The sequence below is a fragment of the Stegostoma tigrinum genome, chromosome 2 (genome assembly GCF_030684315.1).
Source record: "Stegostoma tigrinum isolate sSteTig4 chromosome 2, sSteTig4.hap1, whole genome shotgun sequence".
NCBI lineage: Eukaryota > Metazoa > Chordata > Chondrichthyes > Orectolobiformes > Stegostomatidae > Stegostoma > Stegostoma tigrinum.
The window spans coordinates 41,082,804-41,095,550 of NC_081355.1; the positions used below are offsets into that span (position 1 = coordinate 41,082,804).

The 12,747-nt window shown below is 44.6% G+C and overlaps 1 protein-coding gene across 1 annotated transcript in view; it reads right to left on the reverse strand.

The window, feature by feature from the left end:
* LOC125460404 (serine/threonine-protein kinase MAK-like) overlaps positions 1–12,747 on the reverse strand; it is a 220,914-nt gene that overhangs the window by 103,524 nt on the left and 104,643 nt on the right. The window contains exons 5-6 of the mRNA XM_059641068.1: positions 12,546–12,625; positions 8,268–8,400 (exon numbers count right to left, since the gene is read on the reverse strand). Coding sequence (XP_059497051.1) covers positions 8,268–8,400; positions 12,546–12,625 — 213 coding nt within the window. The remainder of the gene's footprint in view (positions 1–8,267; positions 8,401–12,545; positions 12,626–12,747) is intronic.

The following is a 12,747-nucleotide window of genomic DNA, read 5'->3' on the forward strand; positions in this document are numbered from 1 at the left end:
TACAATTACTACATTTAAAAAGGCATCTGAAGAATGGTGTTAACCCAAAGCATCAACTTTCCTGCTCCTCGATGCTGCCCATCCTGCTGTGTTCCTCCAGCTCCACACGATTGACTGACTCCAGTATGTGCAGTTCTTGCTATCTCCTAAGGCATTTGGATGGGTATATGAATAGAAAAGCTTTAGCAGAATATGGGCCAAACACTGGCAAATGGGAGTATATTTATTTAGGATATCTAGTTGACATGGACAAGTTGAATTGAAGGGTCTGTTTCTGTGCTGTAACTCTGATTCTATTACATGGAAACACCAATGTGGAGGTGGTGGCTGCTGGGACTTCACCTATCCAAAGGTCTCAAATTGAGATTCACCCAGGCACAGGTGAGTCATGATGGGTGGGATTTCACAGCAAAGAGGGTTTTCTCTCAGCAGAGGTTTTGTCTAGATATCTCAATCAGGCACGTACTGTCTACAAACAGAGGGCAACTTTTGAGCCTTCAAGTAATGGTGAATTCCCCACCATCTCTAGATGGATAGCAGAGGTGGTGGGATAAGGCCCTTTAATGGCAGAAAGGCCAAATGGCCATTGATAGGTGTTCCCATTATGAATTTAAATCATGGAAGAAATCGGAAGACAATGGGCAGCCCGCCACCAAACCAGCAATGGAGGGTATGATGTTAAGCTCATATTATGTAATGTCAACTGGAGACAAAATTTTGAAGGGAACATTGACAGAGAAAATAAGAGCGGATGGAATTTAACAGCCATGTTAGATCCTTGATTTTGGATCTGCAACAACAGTAACATGTTCATTTTCTGGTATGCACCAAAAACTGATAGCATTAATAAATCAGAAATGACAATTGAGAAGAAATACTTTTTGTAATTATGTATCTTTCAATCACTTGAGTATTGTCAGAGGTTAATGGGCATGGAGAACCACTTATTAAAGTGACAGGCTGAGGTTTGGCTGGTAGTCACAATAGTGGTGTTGGTTATCATGGGTACAACTTGTTTTCTTAAGTGCAGAAGTTAATTGGCCAGGTAATACTCGAGCTTCTGCTTGGTGAAGCATCTCAATTGTACAATGCATGAATTTTATTATACCACAGTATTTGTAAATAGTGAGAAGGTAAGGAGTGAAAGAACAGAATTATTTATGGAATAGTTTCAAGTTCCAAATATGAAATAGTTAAAAGTATCATATGTCAAATGGGAATGGAAAGGAGAACAAAATGAATGGATTTCATACAATGGTGATAAAGTTTTGGTTAGATCTAATTCAGAGTACTGTATTCTAGGCATTTAACTGGTCCCAGAATAGGTGCAATATTAATTCATCAGCCTGGGCTCAAAGAGTTAAACGATGGTATTTTGTATAGATTAGGCTTTGTACTGAGAGTTTAGAAGATTAAGTGATGATTAAGCATTTGTAGCAGCATCATAGAATCCCTTGCGTGGAAGCAGGTCATTGGCCCATTGATTCCACACACCACTCCTCCAAACAGTATCCCAAACCTACCTTATCCCTGCATTTCCCACAGCTAATCCACCTGCTTGCTTATCCCTCAGCATTGAGCAATTTAGCATGGCCAATCCACCTAGACTGCACATCTTTGGACTGTAGGTGTAAACCTGAGCAGCCAGAGGAAACCCATGCAGACATGGGCAAGTGCATAGAGCTTACCGTCACCGGAAGCTGGAATGAGACCACAGCCAAATTCCTAGAGAGGAACAGCATGAGCCCCTTGACTGATTACAACAGACATTAAGTGACTGCAGTGCCTTTTGATGACAGAAAGACTGCTCCCCAGTTTACACATATAGCCATATAGGATAGAATCATAGAATCCTAGAGTGTGGAAACAGGCCCTTTACACCAAAGATTCAACGCCAACCCTCAGTATCCCAACCAGACCCATCCCCCTATAACCCACCTAATCTACACACCCCTGAACTCTAAGGGCAATTGAACATGGCCAATCCACCAGCCTGCACATCTTTGGACAGTGGGAGGAAACCAGAGCACCCAGAGAAAACCCATGCAGATACAGGGAGAATGTGCAAACTCCACACAGACCAAGGCCAGAATCGAACTCAGGTCCCTGGTGCTGTGAGGCTGCAGTGCTAACCACTGAGAATCACATATAGTTGCTGCATAAACTACTTGTATGTAGTACAGATATACCTTTTGAGTGGCACAAAGTGCTGTAAAGTATACATGTCTACTTACTTGACAATTTACTGCTCCCCAATGCATAAAGCAGTATAAATCACCATATTTGGTGGTCTGTAACTCAAACGTAAAGCCAGTGTGCTAAGAAAGAAAGGTGAGCTGCAAAGAGGGCAGCCTACAAGTCAATGCTGAAGTCAGTAAGTGTGGAGTAAGAAAGCAAGCTAAGTGCTACAAGATACAGCTACAGAATGCAAGCTGTATGTGCCCCAATGTGTAAAGTGTTTCAGCAGAAGCATACAAGTCATTGGTGTTGCTGAGCTCCAAAGCAAAATGTTGAAGGGCTGAAATGGTGTGGTATGGGAGCAAATATGGTGAAAGTTGTAGTTGGCTTGCATGGAGAAAGACTACAGGAGGATGGTGGCCCTAGAGCACAAAGTTGTTGTAGAAAAACAAACGAAGGATAGCATTGAAAGTAACAAGCATTTGGTAATCTGTAACTATCAGACAGTCACTGATTTGCATATCAGTCATTTGCTTTGTCTTTCAGTGGAGTGGAGGATGGGAAATAGGGAGTTTGTTTTAACAAAATGACAAATGCGTAGAAATAAAAAGGTAGAGGCCTCTCGATGAGATTCTGAAGTCATTTAAGACTCAAGAGGAAAGCATAAAAACAGTTTTCCTCAACAATCAGATAGTAAGAACTGCTGATGCTAGAGTTAGAGATAAATGTGGAGCTGGAGGAACACAGCAACCAGGCAGCAGAGGATGAAAGCTAATATTTAGTGTTGAGACCCTTCAGAAATTTCATTGAAGATAAAAACCAAAAGAACTACGGATGCTGCAAATCAGGAACAACAGAAGTTGCTGGAGAAGCTCAGTAGGTCTGGCAACGCCGGTTGAGAAAAAGTTAACATTTCAGGTCCAATGACCCTTCAACTGATGGTTTCCTAGCTACCCTGATTTATATGCAGAAAATAGGAGGGGAGAAATGGGGTAGGGAGCAAATAATAGGACAGAGCCCAGAGCCCAAAAATAACAGTTAGATAGACAAAAGCTGTCAATAAAGTGATCTGGCTTGGAGGGTGAATAGCTGTTAATGGGGACCAATAGTTACTAACTGTTAGGGTGTAACGGCAGGCCTCGTGTGGGGTATGGGGCTAGAACATGGGAGAGTGATTAGGCCCTTAAATTATTGGACTCAGTATAGAGTCCAGAAGGCTGCAGGGTCCCCAGGCAGAAAAATGAGGTGTTGCTCTTTCAGATATAATATGGTGTGAAGCTGGATGAACACAGCAGGCCAAGCAGCAGAGGAGCAGGAAAGTTTGATGTTTTGGGTCGAGACCCTTCAGAAATGGGGGAGGGGGAACGGAGAAGGGGATTCTGAAATAAATAGGGAGATGGGGGAGACAGATAGAAGATGGATAAAGGAGAAGATAGGTAGAGAGGAGACAGACAGGTCAAAGAGGCAGGGTTAGAGCCAGTGAAGGTGAATGTAAGCGTGGCGTTAGGAGGGGATAGGTCAGTCTAGGGAGGACGGACAGGTCGGGGGGAGGGGTGAGGTTAGTGGGTAGGGGATGGGGTGGGGCTTGAGGTGGGAGGAATGGTTAGGAGGCAGGGACTAGCTGGGCTGGTTTTGGCATGTGATCGGCCGGGGGGGAACGGATTTTAAATATGAGATGCTGTTCCTGCATCTTTCAGGTGGTGTCATCATGGCAATGCAGGAGGCCCAGGATGGACCACCCCCAGCACTTTCCCTGCAACTGAAGCAACTGCTAACCTGCCCCTATACCTCCCCCATCACCCCCATCCCAGGCCCGAAGAAGACTTTCCGCAAACAGATGTTCACCTGCACATCTGCCAATGTGATATACTGTATCCGCTGTTCCCATTGTGGCCTCCTCTACATCGGGGAAAGCAAGCGGAGGCTTGGGGATTGCTTTGCGGAACACCTACACTCAGTTTGCAACAACCAACTATACCTCCCAGTTGTGATCCATTTCAACTCCCTCATCCCCCAACTCCTAGGACAGCGTGTCCATCCTGGGATTTCAGAAAGTGATCATAACTCAGTAGGTTTGAATTAGTTATGGATATAAGTACTAAACTTGGAGGATGGCCAGCTAACACATTCGGCAAAAGGTGGGGAATGTAGATTGTTAGCTGTTTGAGGGTAAATTCATTTTGTACTTAATTTTTTAAAGGCCATTTAGAGTTTAGTACCAGCATATTCCTGTAGAAATTAAGGATAAGGATGGCAAGATTCAGGAAAAACAAAATTGCTGTCAAAAAACAAAATGGAAACATATAGTCACTTTAGAAATCTGAAGACAGAGCCCTTGAAGAACAATAAAATAGCAGCAAAAAAACTCATGCAAGAATTAGGAGGGTTAAAAGATAAGAAATGTCTTTGGCACACAGGATTAAGGACAAGCCCCAAGGTATTTTATACATCTCTGAAAAAAAAAGGAGCAGGTGATTAGCCAGAGAAAGGGTAGGTCCACTGAAGGTCAAATGAGGGAAAGTAATGCATTGAGGTGGACAAATTTAGTGAGGTCCTTAAATCCTATGCATTGGCATTCAAAAAAATAAGAAAATGGAGGATGTGTCTCAGAAGGGATAAGTTGATTCTCTAGGGCACGTCAATATTAAAGAGGTATTGGGTGTTCTTAAGAAAGCATTAAACACAAATTTCCAGGCATGATGGGATCTATCCCAGAATGTTGAGGCAATTGCTGGATGCTTGTACAAAACCGTTGTGGTAGTGACAACAGAGATCCCAGCAGACTGAAGTATAGCAATGTTGCTCCTTTAAGAAGGGCAACAGGGATTATCTGGGAAGTTACAGGCCAGTGAACTTTACACTAGTGGTAGGGAAATTGGAGATAATTCATTGGATAGTATTTACTCATTTGGAAAAAATACACATTGGAGATAGGCAGCATGACTGTGCGCAGCAAATTCATGTCTCAAACTTGATTGATATTTCCTCAACGATGAACGCTTGGGAACCCTGCAGCCCAATGGTATCAATGTGGACTTCTCGAGCTTCAAAATCTCCCCTTCCCCCACCGCATCCCTAAACCAGCCCAGTTCGCCCCCTCCCCCTACTGCACCACACAACCAGCGCAGCTCTTCCCCTCCACCCACTGCATCCCAAAACCAGTCCAACCTGTCTCTGCCTCCCTAACCTGTTCTTCCTCTTACCCATCCCTTCCTCCCACCCCAAGCTGCACCCCCATCTCCTACCTACTAACCTCATCCCACCTCCTTGACCTGTCCGTCTTCCCTGAACTGACCTAACCCCTCCCTACCTCCCCACCTATACTCTCTCCACCTATCTTCTTTTCTCTCCATCTTCGGTCCGCCTCCCCCTCTCTCCCTATTTATTCCAGCACCCTCACCTCATCCCCCTCTCTGATGAAGGGTCTAGGCCCGAAACGTCAGCTTTTGTGCTCCTGAGATGCTGCTTGGCCTGCTGTGTTCATCCAGCCTCACATTTTATTATCTTAGAGAAAGGGTTGGCCCACTCAAGGACAAAGTAGGGAAGTTATGCGAGGAGTCAGAAAATCAATGACATTCCTAATGAGTACTTTGCATTGTTATTCACTGAAGAGACGGACATGGCAGATGTTGAGGTTAAGGATAAATGTTTGATTACTCTAGGTCAAGTCAGTATGAGGGGGTGGGGGGGAGAGAGGAGTGTTGGGTATTTGAAAAGGCATTAGGGCAGACAAGTCTCCAGATCTGGACGGTATCTATCCCAGGTTTCTGAGGGAAGCAAGAGACGAAATAGTTGGGGCCCTAACAGATATCTTTGCAGCATCCTTGAGCATGGGTGAGGTCCCAGAAGACTGGAGAATTGTTAATATTGTCACCATGTTTAAGAAGGGTAGCAAGGATAATATAGGTAGTTATAGGCCAGTATGCCTGACGTCAGTGGTGGGGAAGAATTCTTTGAGGAAGTGACAAAGTTGATAGATATGACGGAAGGGCTGTAGATGTCATATACATGGGCTTCAGTAAGGCATTCGATAAGGTTCCCCATAGTAGACTGATGGAGAAAAGCGAAGTCGCTTGAGGTCCAGGTTGTACTAGCTAGATGAATTGATAACTGGCTGGGGAACAGGAGACAGTTGTAGTGGAAGGAGTTTCTTAAAAATGGAAAACTGTGACCAGTGGTGTTCCACAGGGATCTGTGTTGTGACCACTGTTCGAGATATACATCAATTATTTGGAGGAAGGTATAGATGGTCTGATTAGCAAGTTTGCAGATGACACTAAGATTGGTGGAGTAGCAGGTAGTGAAGGGGACTGTCGGAGAATGCAGCAGAATATAGAGAGATTAGGCAGTTGGGTGGAGAAATGGCAGATAGAATTCAATCCGGGCAAATGCGAGGTGATGCATTTTGGAAGATCCTATTCAAGAGCGAATTGTACGGTAAATGGAAAAGCCCTGGGCAAAATTGATGCACAAAGAGATCTCGGTGTTCAGATCCATTGTACCCTGAAGGTCGATTGAGTGGTCAAGAAAGCATATGGTATGCTTTCTTTCATCAGACAGGGTATTGAGTAGAAGAGTTGGCAGGTCATGTTACAGTTGTATAGGCCTTTGGTTCGACTACATTTGGAATACTGTGTACAGTTCTGGTCACCACATGACCAAAAGGATGTGGATGCTTTGGAAAGGGTGCAGAGATGGTTCACCGGGATGTTGCCTGGTATGGAGGGTACTAGCTATGGAGAGGTTGAGTAGATTAGGATTATTTACATTAGAAAGACAGGTTGCAGGGAGACCTGATTGAGGCCTACAAAATCATGAGGTATAGAAAGGGTGGATAGCAAGAAGCTATCCCCCCCAGCCCCCAGAGTGGGGAACTCCATTACTACGGGTCATGATTTCAAGGTGAGAGCGGGAAAGTTTAAGGGAGACATGTGTGGAAATTTCTTTACGCAGAGGGTTGTGAGTGCGTGGAACATGTTGCCAGCAGAGGTGGTAGAGACAGGCACAATGGCATCACTTAAGATGTATCTAGACGGATACATGAATGGGCAGGGAGCAGAGGGATACAGATCCTTGGAAAATAGGTTTAGGTAGAGGATCTGGATCGGTGCAGGCTTGGAGGGGTGGAGGACTGGAGGGCCTGTTCCTGTGCTGTTTTTTTTTCTTTGTTTGATCTAGTAGTATAGATCCACAGTTCCCTGAAAGTGTCAACACAAATTTGTTAAGGTGTGTCAAGGAGGCATGTGGCATACTTGCATTCATCAGTCAATGAATAGAAAAATGGGCAAGCCATGCTTGCAGCTGCATCGAGCTTTCGTTAGACCACATTTTGAATATTCGTGTCCAGGGCACCACACTACCCAGAAGAATGTGGAGGCTTTGGAGAGATTGCCAAAACCATTTACCAGAATGTTACCTAGTTGAGGTTATGACTGAGGAAGAGAGATTCGACAGACATTGTTTGCGTACTTGAATGTCAATGGTTGAGGGGTAACCTGACAGAACTGTATTAAATTGAGAGGCAAGAGTAGAATGGGTGAATCTTGGTGCCAGAGCAGATATCAACTACCAGGAGTCATAGGTTCAAGGTAAAAAGGGGCAAGTTTAAAGGGAGTGGGAGGCAAGCTTTTTTGAAACAGTACCTTGAATGTGTTGTCAGAGGAAGTGGTGGAGGTGGATACAATTACAAGATTTAAAAGAGCATCATGACAGATATGATTAGGTCATGTTTAGAAGGAAATGGTAGAGGCAAAAGGTCTTAAGTTTAGACAGGAATGTGTTGGCATAGTCGTAGAGGACAGAAGAGCCTATTCCAATGCTGTATTGTTCTTTGTTTTTGTTATGAATAGGTCAACGGCCTTATGGTGTACTCCTGTATACAACGTTTTAGAAGTCAATTTACTCTTCCATTGAGAGAGATTAATGAACCAACTGATATCTAGTTTAGTACTGGTTTTAACATTTACTTCTCAATCCTTGGAGATTTAGTTCAATGAAGTAGGAGTTATTAACCAAATTTCTACATTTGCTTGAAACATAAAATGGACTCTTTTCATTCAAGGCTTTGTTTTCTATGAAATTGGACTTACCAACGTGTGGATACATAGTCTGTATATGGTGGACGTGATCTAATCTCTCTGGCTAATCCAAAATCTCCTATTTTGACAAATTCTGGACCCATGCACAGCAGATTTTCAGGCTTCATATCACGGTGAAAAAACCCTAACAGATATTCAAAATAAGTAAAACAGCAGGTACGAATCTTCTTTGAAGAAGTCAAGATTCAGTATTAGCAAATGAAAAGGACTACAGGTAAAATTCACAGCTGGTGCTATGTTCGATTTAAATTAAGACAGATCGATCGACAGAATACAGATTTTCAGAAGAGACCTCAATCATGTTTTTGAGATAATGGGAACTGCAGATGTTGGAGAATCCGAGATGACAAAGTGTGGAGCTGGATGAATACAGCAGGCCGAGTAGCATCTTAGGAACACAAAAGCTGATGTTTCAGAACTAGAAGCTTCATTAGAAAAGGGGGATGGGGAGACGGTTCTGAAATAAATAGGGAGAGAGGGGGAGGCGGATCGAAGGTGGATAGAGGACAAGATAGGTGGAGTGGAGACAGACAAGTTAAAGGGATGGGGATGGAGCCTGTGAAGGTGAGTATAGGTGGGGAGGTAGGGAGGGGATAGGTCAGTCCAGAGAGGACAGACAGGTCAAGGGGGCGAGATGAGGTTAGGAGGTAGGGAATGAAGATGCAGCTTCAGGTGGGAGGAGGGGATAGGTGGGAGGAAGAACAGGTTGGGGAAGAGGGATGAGCTGGGCTGGTCTTGGGATGCAGTGGGGGAAAGGGAGATTTTGAAGCTTGTGAAATCCATATTGATACCATTGGGCTGCAGGGTTCCCAAGCGGAATATGAGTTGCTGATCCTGCAACCTTTGGGTGGCATAATTGTGGCACTGCAGGTGGCCCAGGATGGACATGTTGTCCAAGGAATGCGAGGGGGAGTTGAAATGGTTCATGACTGGGAGGTGCAGTTGTTTATTGCGAATCGAGTGTAGGTGTTCTGCAAAGCAGTCCGCAAGCCTCCGCTTGGTTTCCTCGATGTAGAGGACACCACACCGGGTACAGCGGATGCAATATACCACATTGGCAGATGTGCAGCTGAACACCTGCTTGATGTGTAAAGTCATCTTGGAGCCTGGGGTGCGGGTGAGGGAGGTGGTGTGGGGGCAAGTGTAGCACTTCCTGCAGTTGCAGGGGAAAGTGCTGGGTGTGGTGGGGTTGGAGGGGAGTGTGGAGCGGGCCTCCCCTTCCTGGACCTCTGTCTCCATCTAAGGCAACCACCTAGCAACCGGTATCCATTTCAAGCCGGCCAACTTCCACAGCTACCTGGAATACACCTCCTCCCACCTACCTTCCTGCAAAAATTCCATCCCCTATTCCCGATTCCTTCGGCTCCGCTGCATCTGCTCCCAGGATGAGGCATTCCACTCCTGTACATCCCAGATGTCCTCGTTCTTCAAAGATTGCAGCTCCGCACCCTCCCAATACCACACCGCCACCCCGCAGTGGTCGAGAATGCCCTCGACTGTGTCTCCTGCATTTCCCGTAACTCATCCCTCACATCCTGTCCCCAGTAATAACTGCCAAAAGAGAATCTCCCTTGTCCTCACATACCACCCCACCAATCTCCAGATCCAACGCATCAATCTCCGACACTTCCACCATCTACAATCTGACCCCACCAACAAAGACATTTTTCCATCCCCTCCCTTGTCTGCCTTCCTGAGAAACCACTCTCTCCAGGACTCCCTTGTCCACTCCACACTCCCATTCAACCCCACCACACCCGGCACTTTCCCCTGCAACTGTAGGAAGTGCTACACTTGCCCCCACACCTCCTCCCTCACCCATATCCCAGGCCCCAAGAAGACTTTCCACATCAAGCAGATGTTCACCTGCATGTCTGTCAATGTGGTATATTGCACCTGCTGAACTTGTTGTGGCTTCCTCTACATTGGGGAAACCAAGCGGAGGCTTGGGGACCACTTTGCAGAACACCCACGCTTGGTTCATAACAAACAACTGCACCTCCCAGTCGCAAACCATTTCAACTCCCCCTCGCATTCCTTAGATGACATGTCCATCCTGGGCCATAAGACCATAAGACATAGGAGTGGAAGTGAGGCCATTCTGCCCATCAAGTCCACTCCATTTAAATCATGGCTGATGGGCATTTCAACTCCACTTCCCTGCACTCTGCCCATAGCCCTTGATTCCTTCTGAGATCAAGAATTTGTTGATCTCTGCCTTGAAGGCATCTAACGTCCCGGCCTCCACTGCACTCCGTGGCAATGAATTCCACAAGCCCACCACTCTCTGGCTGAAGAAATGTTGTCTCATTTCAGTTTTAAATTTACCCCCTCTAATTTTAAGGCTGTGCCCACGGGTCCTAGTCTCCCCGCCTAACGGAAACAACTTCCTAGCGGCCACCCCTTCTAAACCATACATTATCTTGTAACTTTCTATTAGATCTCCCCTCAACCTTCTAAACTCTAAGGACTACAATCCCAGGATCCTTAGCCGTTCATCATACGTTAAACTTACCATTCCAGGGATCATCCATGTGAATCTCCACTGGACATGCTCCAGCACCAGTCTGTCCTTCCGGAGCTGTGGGGCCCAAAATTGGGCACATTATTCTAAATGGGGCCTAACTAGAGCTTTATAAAGCCTCAGAAGCACATCGCTGCTTTTATATTCCAAACCTCTTGAGATAAACGACAACATTACATTCGCTTTCTTAATTACAGACTCTAACTGCAAGGCCACCTGCAGTGCCACAATGATGCCATCTGAAGTTTGCAGGATCAGCAACTCCTTCCACTTGGGAACCCTGCAGCCCAATGGTTTCAATGTGGATTTCACAAGCTTCAAAATCTCCCCTCCCCCCACTGCATCCCAAGACCAGCCCAGCTCATCCCTTCTTCCCTAACCTGTTCTTCCTCTCACCTATCCCCTCCTCCCACCTCAAGCCACACCTTCAATCCCTACCTCCTAACCTCATTCTGCCCCCTTGACCTGTCCGTCCTCCCTGGACTGACCTATTCCCTCCCTACCTCCCCACCTGTATTCACCTCCACAGGCTCCATCCCCATCCCTTTAACTTGTCTGTCTCCTCTACCCATCTCCTCTATCCACCTTCGATCTGCCTCCCCCCACTCCCTATTTATTTCAGAACCCTCTCCCCATCCGCCTTTTCTGATGAAGCGTCTAGGCCCGAAACGTTATCTTTTATGCTCCTAAGATGCTGCTTGGCCTCCTGTGTTCATCCAGCTCCACAATTTGTTAATCACGTCTTTCACTGATTTAGACTCCACCTGCTTCATTTACAGTAAAATTTTCTCTTTTAACAAGACTAAGTATCAGAGAAAATTAGAAGATTTTTCCTTTTGATCAATACTAAACACCTCAAAATACTTCCTCTGAAGAGGTCTCAAACATGCAGCATAAAATAAAAATTTCAAAATAATTCTAACTTCTTTAATCCATTGCAGTAGTTTAAATAGACAGCTTCTCACTACTAAGTCTCCATTCAAAGAAAGTGTTATTTTCTCACTCAGATACTTTCATATTTATAAATAACTATTAAATCATCCATTAGTTTACTGGCACCATAGTTGACCATTTTGCTTTTCTGTAGTTCTAATAGTGAATGTGATGTTGGACTATCAAAATGGAATTTGTTACACCACCCTCCTTTCTCCCCAGTCTACCCTCATTGCTTAAAGCATGCTTGGATCTTGAGCAAGCAAACAAAGGAACACTTCATTCCCAGAAGATTTGACTAACAGGAGCATAAAGCTATTCAAACTTTCAAATATAGTTAAAATGTGACTTTACAGTTAGTATAAAAGACACCAAAGTGTTTCATTTTCTGTAATCAATGTAATCCAGGCATATTGAACTGTTGGCATTCATACAAATTCATTTTTTTGAAATTAGTAGCTTGGAAGTTAGAGATTATCTAGTTTATGGTTCAAATGGCAGTTTATTTTTGTTGGAATCCAATTACTAAGCATGACCTGAGGCTAATGCTGACTGATGTATTGATCATAATTGCTGACAAAGCTACCTGTTTTACAAGTAGAAATAGCTGGGCAAATGGGAAATTTTAATATTTTGCTCAACTTCAAAAAAAGCCAGATTAAGTATTGCCAAAACACAACCCTTCTGAACTGTCAATGGGATAGAGGTTTAGAAAATGTTTACTTATGTCTAAGGGTGGCATCTGCTGCTTTTGTTCACAGCATGGATGGCTGGATGGATTACGGCCCTCCTAGACTTTAGGAGGAACCTACCGTGCTTATGGATAAACGCAAGCCCATGTATTATCTGATACATGATGTTCCTAATGGCTGATTCAGGAAACAGTTTGTTTCTGTGAATAGACAGTGCAAAGTGTTATTGTAGTGTACCAAAGTAAAACAGTAGTGTCAGCATAATGTATAATCTTCTGGAACAAGACCTACAAAATGCAGGTATTATTCAATAAATAAGCAT